Source organism: Cricetulus griseus, chromosome 2 (genome assembly GCF_003668045.3).
Source record: "Cricetulus griseus strain 17A/GY chromosome 2, alternate assembly CriGri-PICRH-1.0, whole genome shotgun sequence".
Classification (NCBI taxonomy): domain Eukaryota; kingdom Metazoa; phylum Chordata; class Mammalia; order Rodentia; family Cricetidae; genus Cricetulus; species Cricetulus griseus.
Window position 1 is genome coordinate 30,744,231 of NC_048595.1, and position 12,021 is coordinate 30,756,251.

Here is a 12,021-nt window from a genome sequence, read left to right on the forward strand (position 1 = left end):
ACATATGGTGTGGGGGCTTATGACTGAGCTGGTGAGACTCAAATTATTTAGAGCACTGGCTGCTTTTCCACAAGAACCAAGTACAGTTCCCAGAACCCATATGGAAGATCTCAATTATCTATTTTTCTATTCCTAGGGAAAACTAAACCATTTTATGGACTCCTCTGTGTGGACGGAATACAAATTCTACACAGACATCAGTGCAAAGAGCCATTAAATAAATAAATATAATTTAAAAGGAAGTACAACAGTCTTTTTGAGCTCTTTGCACATCTTTGAAAACCCAACTGTCCAATGGATGGCTTATAGCAGGAGGGTAGTTAGCTTTTCTAAGTTTGTCCCTGGTTTTAGGATGGCTACACACAAGAGTATAAAAACATCACACACTGGACTCTTCAATTAAAAGAGTAAAATAAAAGAAGACATGAAGTTAAAAGAAGGTGGGGTACCTTGGAGGAGTTGAGAAGGAATATGAATAGGATCAAGATTCATTGCATGCTTGAGTGAAATTCTCAAAGAATTAATAAGAATAGTATATGGAAAAATAGTAATCTAAACAAAGAATGAGACTCCAACATGATGTTATGGATAAATTGTCTTCATTCACTGCCTGTCACCATGTTGGCAACTCCTCTGTAAGTCATGGTGCTGACTACTCATCACAGGTGAGCACAGGTGATTCAGAGCTGTGGTTGGCTGTGGAATGAGAAACCTTATGGGCAGAGCCCATGGTTCTTCTCAGATGGGCTCAGTTTCCCCTGTGAGGGGCACCTACCTCACACAAATCTCCAGGAGCTCAAGGGAACACTGGGCTCACCATTTAGCCATCTTTGTTGTAAATGGAGTTTCTGGAAGTGGTCAAACACAAACTTTTCAAACAACAGATTTGCGGTAGGAGGGACCTGAATGAACCTAACCCACTGGTGATGATACTCTGATGACACGTTTCTGCCACCTTCAGGAATTCTAGGTAGAGAAACAAAACTGAATAACTCAAAACCAACTGATAGATGAATACTACTGAGGGATGAGCCAGAGTTATGGAGGGCTGGTTTGGCAATTTCTGAGCTGACTGAATTTTTCAACATATGTCAGTGTTTTCTAGGCCTAGAATGTCTCACAAAGACAAGAAGAAAGAGATGAAAGATGTGGGAACCATGTGGGAACCATTTTACTATCCACTTTCTAGAAGGGGAAACAACCCTAAGCCTCTTCTTTGATATCTAGAGGCTGTCCTGTACTGACTCTACAGACCAGGCTGGCCTGGAACTCACTGAGATCTACCTGCCTCTGACTCCCAAATGTTCGGACTAATGGTGTGCACAGCTACCACCTGGCTCATTCTGATCCTGAAGCCAGAAGACACACATTTAATTAGGCAACGCTTTCTTCTGAAAGCTTATAAAGGACACTGAAGAAGGAAGCTGTTGTTCTCTGCCTGTTTGCCCTCACTTTGCAGCAAGCCAATTTCTTCAGTGGAATTAGAGAAACTTCTTGGGGATTGCAGCAGTACACAAGACCAGTTGACAGGTCAAATCTCCTTGACTGATTAAGTACTGAATCCTTGTACTTTTACTTCACAGGTACACATTGTGGGATTAGCAGGACTGCAGACATAAGTCTTTCTAATGAGTCTCCCTCATATATAGATTCATTTTATATGTTATGTTACTGTAAAGAAATCTAGTACATTTTATATGAGTGTATAAAATGTCCCAAATGATTCCACAGTTGTGTGTAATTGTCAAAAACCAGTTACCCATTGACCTAACATTCCATCTTGAAAAAAAATGGAATAATGTAACTGTCCCAAATAGCCTAGACTGTCTTCTTTGAAACTAATACTTAATTATTAGATAGAGAATTTCAGTGAGAACAGAGGGGAAAACAGAAACTAAATATCTAAAATGTGTCTGATTGTGTCCCACAGAGTAAAGAGAAAACAAATCCTAGTTCTTCATTTTTGGATCCTGTCCAACATCCAAACTGCTGCCTGCAAAAATGTCAGGGTCCAGGCAGTCAAAACTGACAGAGATTCTCCTACAGGTGGGCCATCAGCCACTTCCTTTTTTCTCTGGAGGATATTCAGGGAGCCATTAAAAGTCCAACTTTCTCATCAGGAGTCAATCACAAACTGAAATGGTTATTGAGAGTACATTTGAAGTGGTAGACAAAGAAAGCACAGGTTTCCTGCCAGTTTACCTAGTGTTGCTCAGTTCTCTACAGAGTTATATTTGGGCTAAGTTCCAGTTCTGGATCATAAGCACCTAAGGAGAGAAAACCCAAAGTGTGATGCACCCAAGAGTCTTTAGGTCCTTTCCAGACTAACAGTGGGTATTCAGAAAAGTTCATCCTTCCAGATTTCCTCTTTTCCTATGGACATTGGCTTCATCCAGGTGATGAGCTTACTCTCCTATACAAGAGAAACATGGTCCTACATTTTTGGACTGAAAATGTCACCCAGATCAAGGTTCCAAGGTGCACGGCAGCAGATGAGCTAGCTGTGCTGTGGGAGAATTCCCTCTGCACAGAGTGCTGCCCTGTGGTATCTGGCCAGGAATTCAGAGCCCACCATGCCATCTTAGCAGCTCACTCTCTAGTTTTCAGAGCCATGTTTGAACATGACAAAGAGGAGAACATAAAGAACTGAGTTGAGATTCATGACCTGGAACCACAAGGCTTCAAGGCAATGATGGGCTTCATTTACACCGGGAAGGCACCAGGCCTCCATAGCATGGCAGATTCTGTCCTGGCAGCTGCTTAGAAGTATGGCCTGGGGTGTTTGAAGGTCATGTGTGAGGAGGATACCATCTGTAGGGTCTGCTCTGGGGAGAATGCTGCCCACCCACTCATCCTGGCTGACCTCCACAATGCAGAGTATCTTAAAGCATAGTTACTGGATTTTATTACAGCTCATGCTTCTGAGGTCTCTGAGATCTATAGTGTACATTAACGGCTGGGTGACATCCTTACTTGCTAGCAGAACCATACTGTTTCCTGGCATCTTTGAGAATTCTTGCCAGTGAACATGTATTGGTGGATATACCTCTTTGGGCGTGGCTTCAGGCAGTCAGGAAGCAGAAAGAGGGAAGCTTGAGGTGTGGCTTCTTTTCCTTCTTTTTGTGTCCTTCTGCCTAAATCAATGCCCAAAGGGATGTGGCCACCATTACAGGTTTACTGGGCAAGACCCCTATAGGCATCTTCATTAGACCCTCTTCTGGAGCCTTCTCTCAAATGTTTGAAGAGGTCCTAAAACCCTGGTAGCTGTGATCTATAGTTGATTGGTTTTACACTTTGGTCTTTGTTTTTTGGGGTTCTCCCACTCACACCCCAAATATGTGCAGTCGTATTCTTACTTATGAATGCCTGGGCTTAGCTTGGCTGCTTCCTAGCAACTTTCATTAACTTAAATGATCCCATCTACATTTTGCCTTTGGGCTTTTGTCTTTATTCTATATACCTTTCTTTACATATTACTCCATGGCTTGCTTTGTAGCTGGGTGGGAGGACCCTGAGGTCCTCTCTCCTTTTCTCTTTCTTCTCTTCCTAGATTTCTACTCCTCTCTACTTTCTCTGCCTGACAGTCCTCCCTATTTCTCTTTCTGCCTAGGTATTGACCATTTAGCTCCTTAGTAGTCCAATCAGGTGTTTTAGACAGGTAAAGTATCACATCTTCACAGAGTTAAACAAATGTAATATTAAAGAATGCAACACATTTTTGCATCATTAAACAGTGTTTCACAGCAAAAAGAAATGCAACAATCTTCAACTAACATGTCATCTGCAACAGTGACCTTATATCTTCCAGAAGAACCAGCTAGTGTTTTTACCAATGACTCCTGGTAGGAAAGGGATCTCTGGATTGTATACACCAAATCTGGGGAAATTAATTATGGTTGTTCAGGCATGAATGCAACTGTAATTGAATTATAATGGGGTTGGAGAAGAGGGCTGGGCTTGACTCTGCAGTACTCAAACTAAAGTATACAAAACTCTACCCAAACTCATAAGAAATGAATAAAAAGTTTAAATCAGTTTATGGATTCCAGTAGTGTTTCTGTTTACAGAACCCCATTTTTGTCCTTTCAGCTCTGTTAAGCTGGGCATGTGTGTGCAAACTCCTAACTGCCACACCAGCATCAGACAGCCTCTCTTCCTTCTTAGCACTTAATATTGGCAGAGTAGAACACACCCCATCACGTTCTTAAGAAAACTGAGAAGAGCATCTAAAAGTGGAGAAATCATACACCATCTTACATAGAGGAGGTTTTGGTCCAAACTTGCCAAAGTCTCATTTGTAGTGAAAATGTTGCAGGGGATTGAGTGATGAATAATCCATAATCTCTAGACCAGAGGTCCTCAACCTTCCTAATGCTGGGATCCTTTAATAGAGTTGCTCATTTCTGGTGACCCTAACATTATTTCCTTGCTATGTAGAAGTATAATTTTGCTACCATTGTGAAACATAAGGTAAATATCTGATATGTAGAATATGTAATATTCCATAAGAAAGCATTCTTAGATCCCCAATGTGCCGCAACCCACAGGGTAAAAACCACAGCTCTAGACCATGCCTACCAGAGGACATGGAGAGGTTTCTGCAGATCTTCCCTTCTCCCTGGGTTCCCTCAGCTTCAATGCCCAGTCCTACTCCCTGCTCTGTAATACAACACCAGCTGTGCCCTTCATTCCCTTGGCCCCCCACCCAATCTCCTGTGGATTCCACAAACCATCCCCTTCTAAACTCCCTCCTCCTCTTTAGGAGGCACTGTTTCTATAAATCTTTCCGCCACACGGAGCCCTACCGCCATGTGGGAGCTTTATGCCAGCCGCCCGCCCAAGTTACGCCCAAATGAATACACAGAAACTTGTATTAGGTACAATACTGCTTGGCCAATGACTAAGATTCTCATCTGCTAGCTCAGTCTTCATTATCATAAATCTACATATTCTATAAGACTTATCTTATCGGACCCCTTATTGGTGTCCCTCCTTGTCAGTGGATCACATCATGCCGCTGGAACAGGAGCGGAGGGGAAAAGAGGGCCCTTCCTGTTTCTCCTTCGCTTCAATATGAGTCTCCTTGCTATGTCATTTCCTGTCTGGATCATCACTTCTCTACTACATTTCCCAGAATCCTATTTGACTCCTAGTGCTGCCTAACTTGCCATTTCATTGGCCAAACAGTATTTTATGTAATAGTCAATAAGAGAAACAAACACAGTACATTCCCCATCATTTCCTCTTTTTTGTCTAAATAAAAAGAAAGATAACTTATCTTTTATAATAACTGAGGAAAACTATAACCATAACTATCTCTATTTAACTCTATCAAAAACCCTTCAGTACTGTCTTGTTTTGTAAGTTCAGCAGTCATTTTCTTGTGGGGCCTGTATGTTCAGTTTATACAGCACCAAACAGTCCAGGCAAGAGCAGTTTCTTGCTCATATGGCTAATCTTGCCATGTTGAAAGCAAACTCTATAACGAGTTTCTTCGATGCCCATCCTCCTTTCTGATGTAATTGGTGTGCCAGAAGCACTTGTGTCTCAATGCCAAGAAAAACCCTAAACCTTTTAAATGCCATATTTCTGTATGTCTTTGAAAAGTTTGAGGAATACCTATCCATCTCAAATATATCTCTGTATATCTAGAAAACCTAACTAATCTAATTGTAAGTTTTGACTATTATAGGTAAAATATCTGTATAAACACAATACCTAAACAAGAGGAGACATATCACAAACTCCCTGATAGTCCAGATTAACCAATCCTGCCAGGGATGCAAGCAACCTTTCTACAGATTTCCCCTTCTCCTTCTGTTCCTCTATATTCAACCACAGTCTCATCTGCAATGCTATAGCAGACCTTCTGGGGCTATCTCTCTTCACTGGATCTTCCTATTCCAAGGAGACAAAATAAGCAGATTCTGCTACAACAGTGCTCTACTCCCTCCTATGAACCCTTCAGACCTCTATCCCATGTCCATTTCTATGTGTCAGCTGCCAATACTCAGAAACACGTTTTACCTAGAAATCCAAGTTGCCAAAACTATCAAGTCCAAAGAGAAACTCCTACCAGAGAGCATAGAGCAATCAATCACAGGCTTGCCAGAGAGGAAATGAACACCAACAGTCAGAACAGCTCCGCAACATAACAACTCCAGAAGCCATTACCTAGACCTATAATCCCGCAATCCCAGCATCCTAGATGCCAGTGTAAAAGCAAAGCAAAGCATAAGAAAACTACACCCCGCCCCCAAAACCCAAAACAAAACTCAATAACAACCAGGGCATTGTATCTTCACTAGAGGCTGATATCACACTTCAGCAAGCTCTGACTATTCCAACACAGCTGAAGCACAAGTAAAAGTCCTTACAACCAACTTTATGACAATAGAGTCCCTTAACAAGAGGTACATAAATTCTTTAAAGAAATCTAGGATAAAGCAAACACAAATAAAATAAAATAATAAATCCCTTTTAAAAAGACCTGAAAACAAACATTTGAAAGAATGAAATAAAAATGGATCAAGACTTGAAATTGTAAGTAGAAACAAAAAAGTAAACACAAAGGGAGGGAATGAAAAAAGCAAAAATCTAGGTAAGCAAGCGGGAACTACAGAGGCAAGTTTCATCAAGAGAATAAAAGAGACTCCTCACAATGAGAGCAGGGGATGTCTCTGCTCTGTTGCCAGCATAGGTGACTCTTTCTACAGAATGTATCTCTAGTGCACAAATGGACTTCAGGAGCCCATTTCCCATGGAGGGATACTCTCTTAGCCCAGAAACAAGGGGGGGTGTGACAGATTTTATGTTTCCCTCATTGAAGGCCTTACTCTCCCTGGGGAGTGGATGGGGTATGGGATGGGGGGGTCGGTGAGGGTAATTGCAGAATGGGAGGGAGATGAAACTGGGATTCATATGTAAAATAAGATTGTTTCTAATTTATATAAAATTTGGAGAATTGCTTATGTACAGGAAGGTTATTGTGAACATATATTCACTAGAAATGTGTCAAAATAAGTATGTTTTCTCTCAATATGTAATAAATGTGATATTCTAAGCACCCCTTGCTGACTTAGGCCTGCATTGGGAAACTGAGGTGGCTGAAATCTATTGAGTTTGATAGTTGTGTCTTTGCATACTAAATAAGCTTCCCGCTACAAAACAAAGACAATCTCAATCAACCCCTAACCTAATGTCCACTCCTTCAAATATGACCATGTCCACAAAGGACAGATTCTGCAGCGGGAAACACTGGTGTCCTGCTGTACATTATATTCAGGACATAAAAGCAATCTTCAGTGGCAGCCTGGAATACTCAGGGAGTTTAAGTGGATCAAGGGAAGCACTTATTTGAGATGAGGCTGATTTTTCTTTGAGTGGCTTAAACACTAAACACTAAAACAAACAAAAAATAAATAAAAGAAAAAACAAGATTTCAGTTTTGCATACTTTTTAAATATAGTTGAGCAGAGACATGCTTATCTAGAGGAATATGTATATAATGAATAATGTGTAATAATTAATAAAATTCAGGGCTGAAGTAAAGTTGCCTTCCCAGCCTCTAGATCCAGATTAAGAGTGTGTGTCTTCTTCCCTTAAAAGTAACCATTTCAAGTGGATCTGTATACTTCAACTTAAGCAATAATTTCTCACAGCTGTGCTCTGCATTTTTGAGTATTGTTAATTCCAGATTGCCAAGTTGAGAACCAAATATACCCATCTCAAGTGGGTTTAATAATGAGTGCAGCATCAGGGAAGAAAGATTCTCATGAGTATGTCATTTGTCTTAGTTTTCACAGTGTTGACATCAGATAAAGTGCCCATATATGGTGAGGGTGAAGCAGAGCCAGGAAGTCCTTAGGGTGGCTCTCCTCTTTCCTACCCTATATACTATCGGGAACCACAGTCCCAGATGACTCCAACAAACAGTAGTAGTGGTCTTTTCCCTGACTCTCAGATGATCATGCCTAGAAAAAGTATTTCAGCCCCTCTATGAGAGTCATTAATGAATATCCTAAATCCTTCTCCTGTCAATCACTTACATTGAGTCTCAGTAGGTCATATACTCCCTTGTGGAGAGGTAGATTCTGTCCTGTTCAACCGCAGAACTTCCATGCTTATTTTTTGGTCCCTAAAGTGAGAGATTATTCTAGTTTCCATGAAATGCAGACTCTATTCAACAGAAACGATGGAGCGAGGGGATTTAGATGGGTTTCCTTCTGTAGCGTGTTTATCAAAATTCTCTGTACTTGTCATGTCTCTCCAGTTATCTTATCTGGAGAGTATCTCTAAGCCTAGAATACAAGAAAATTGGTTCATTGATTGAATCAGCACATCCATTCCCAGTCTGACTCTCTGTAAATCTGGCTACAACACTACTTATCTGTCAGTAGAAGATAATGCAATCAATTGGTTTTGATTGTTTATTTTTACTTTTTTTTCATTTTACTTTGGTAGAATTATAGCAGGTGGCCATTTAATAGCATAGGCGATTTTTCACTAGCTGGATTCAGAGTCAGGGTAATAGCTATTCCATCTCAGAAAACATTCCTTTGAAGGGATTATATTTGTTAATTTCAAGACCCCATATTTGAAGGAAGAGGCAGTTCAGTAACTGTTGAATATATTCAGAACCCCTTGCAAACCAGAATGCTTTTACAATTTTAAGTCTAGCAGAGTAAGCCTGGGAGGTCAAAATTGAAGAAGACAGACTTACAAGTGAGGGATAAAAATTATGAGGTAATGAGAAGCTTTGTTCTGACAACCAGCACGAGCAAAATGAGTGGTCTTTAGGGACTTCTGATAGCACACACTTAAGTGGATCAGAATTTGTGTTCAAGGAGGATTAACAGAAGAGGAAGGGCAAGACCACCAGTGAAATTTGGTGGAGCCTTCCAAAGGAAAGTGAGTTTGGATGGAATGAAAGGTAGAAAAGGTGACAGCCATTTTCACAGGATCCTGCTTGACCCTGATGAATGCCCACCATAAATGGATTCTTCCATCCTGAGCTCCATATTGTGAACACTGACAGAAAAAAAATTCTCTTCCTGGATCATGCTCATGGTAAGATTACTTTTTTCACAAACAGGAATTTCTGTGTAACAGCTCTAGAGACTGTAGAACTATCTCTGTATACCAAGCTGTCCTTGAACTAACAGAGAAATGCCTACCTGTGACTCTGGCGTGCTGGCATTAAAGGTATATGGCACCAGAGTGGGGCGGTAGGAATATTTAACAACATGAGAAGAGTAAATAACAACTGTGTAGGAAACGAATTCATTTCTCTATTTATAGAAGAATAATTCGGTCAGGCAAAATGCACTTGTCATGGTTATTTTTGCTTCCCAAATAGACCACCCCTGGAATTAACTGAAAAATCCTAAAATGGATGGCATAACTGTTGGGAAAGTTATGCATGAGTTAGAGTAGGAGATCCATTTGAAATACTGAATTTGAAGGTAGAAAACACAAGCATAAGAACAGAAGCACCAGGCCTGAACACACACACCTTTAATCCAGATCTTAGGCTAGGAGACACACTCTAAATTGGGATACACCTTCTCCTGGAAGCATATAAAAGACATGCTAGATGGAAGTTGCAGCACTCTGTGGTCTTGCACTCACCTTACAGCAAGTCCGTCACTTCACTGCCATTAGAGAATGCTTATTTGAGTTTCAGCATCTACTGACGAGCACCAGATACATACAACCTCCTGGACTGAGTAAGTACTGGATTCTTATACTTTTCCTTCACAGCTGACATTGTGGGTAAAAGAGGAATGCAGTCCTAAGACATTCTAGTGAATCTCCTTTATTCACACAGAGAGCTCCATTCGATATATTCTGTTGCTCTAGAGAACCCTAGTACAACACTTTTGGATACAAGTGTATAAGATGTTCCATATGATTAAACATTTGAGTAAAATTGTTGACCTAAGATTCAATCTAGAAAAGAAATCCAAGTGATGTAACTTTCCATAGTAGCCTAAACTCTCTTCTCTGAAACTAATTTTGAAATCTTGATAGAAAGTTTCAGAGAGATATCCAAGTTTCCAGCCCAAAGAAGTGGGAACAGAGGGGAAAACAGAAATAAAAGACTAAAAGCTATCTCTGGCAGTACAGATATAGCTTACTATTTCTGAAGCCACTGGAGATCAAAATAAGAAATCACCCATATTAGTTACCCAGAGATGCCACACAGAAACCTTCCTTCTGAGGACTCAGGAGACAAAGGCAGATGGTTCTCTTTGTGTTCAAGACCACACAGTGCTACATGAGATTAAACCAAATTAAAGGAGTAACAGAGCTCATGCCCATTATCCCAGCACTAGAGTGTATAAAATTAGGAGTAGGGTCTTCAGTAGTCAGTCCTATGGTTATCTCCAGTTAAGCTGAGGAGAGGCAACAGTGTGATGTTTATTGAGAGCTCATGCAACCTGATGAGGAGGCAAGAGCTAGTGGCTTGGCTGCTTTGCCTCGCTGATCTTCAGCTTGAAGCTTGAACCCCAATATGAGTCTCTGAGTATTTGTTTTCCTTTTACAGATCTCTGCAATTGTGACACCAGGTTGAAGAAGAAAACGTCCTATTTCTTCATTTTGGATCCAGATTAACTTAAACCACCTCAGTAGATATGACAGAAGACGGTGCAGCCGAACGATGGGGCTACACAGAGATCAGTGTGCAGAAATTTTCCTACAGTTGGACCATAAGCAACTTCAGATTCCTGCTTCAGGAAATAGAGGAAGCCATTAAAAGTCCAGCCTTCTCATCTGGATCCAGTTTAAACGACAAATGGTGTTTGAAAGTACAGACAAACGGGATCGACGAAGACAGCCAAGATTACTTGTCAGTTCACCTAACATTGCTCAGCTGCCCAAGGAGCCCAGTACGGGCAAGGCTCCAGTTTTGGATCAGGAGTTTCGACGGAGAGAAAACCAATGGTATGATAAGCCCAAGATTCTTCAAGTTCACGCCAAATCAACACTGGGGATTCACAAAGTTCATCCATCGAGATCTGCTCTTGAGTCTGGAGTCTTGGCTTCTCCCACACAATGAACTCACTGTCTTATGTCCAAGACTTCTTCGTCAACTCCGAGGACAGCACGGTGCCCGGTATCCTGTTTCCAAGGTGCATGATGGCAGATGAGCTAGGACAGCTGTGGGAGAATTCCCTCTTCACAGACTGCAGCCTAGTGGTAGCTGGAAAGGAATTCCGAGCTCACAAGGCCATCTTAGCAGCTCGCTCTCCAGTTTTCAGAGCTATGTTTGAACATGACAAGGAGGAGAGCAGAACAAACCGCGTTGAGATCCTTGATCTGGAGCCACAAGTTTTCAAGGCAATGATGGAATTCATTTACACCGGGAAGGCACCAGACCTCCACAGCATGGCAAATGCTGTTCTGGCAGCTGCTGACAAGTATGGCCTGGAGCGTTTGAAGGTCTTGTGTGAGGATGTCCTCCGCATGGATCTCTCTGTGGAGAATGCTGCCCACACTCTCTTCCTAGCTGACCTCCACAGTGCAGGGCAGCTGAAAACCAAGGCCCTGGATTTCATTACAGCTCATGCGTCTGAGGTTTCTGAGACCTCAAGCTGGAAGAAAATGGTGGGCTCCCATCCCCACTTGTTGGCTGAAGCATTCAGCTCCTTGGCATCTGCTCACAGCTCTTTACTGGAGCCCGCTCCCAAACGCTTCAAGAAATCATAGGATCCTCTCAGCTGTGACCTACAGGTGTATTCTAGAAGCAGCAACCAGCCACGTTTCCAAGGCCACATGGGTACACTGCAGTACATCAGTAGCTTATACAGGCTATCTGGGGAAAGACAGCATGTGGGCCTCTAAATGAGTTGAATCATGGGGATCGATCAATGGATTCCCAGATACTATCCCCAGTTACTGGACTGGTTTGCTTATTATCCAATGAGTTGGATACTGGGTTTCCATTCAGTTGCTTGCCCCAATAACTTCCCTGCAGGTTTTCTTTGGAGGAACATGTCTGGACAAGACTGAGCAGAT

The 12,021-nt window shown here is 41.6% G+C and overlaps 1 protein-coding gene across 1 annotated transcript; it reads left to right on the forward strand.

Moving 5' to 3' along the window:
- Window positions 1-10,637: 10,637 nt before the first annotated feature.
- LOC100751817 (speckle-type POZ protein-like) lies at window positions 10,638-11,712 on the forward strand. Its single transcript, XM_027399014.1, is given in 2 exon segments — window positions 10,638-11,080; window positions 11,082-11,712. Coding segments are annotated over 2 exon segments (1,074 nt in total).
- Window positions 11,713-12,021: the final 309 nt, after the last annotated feature.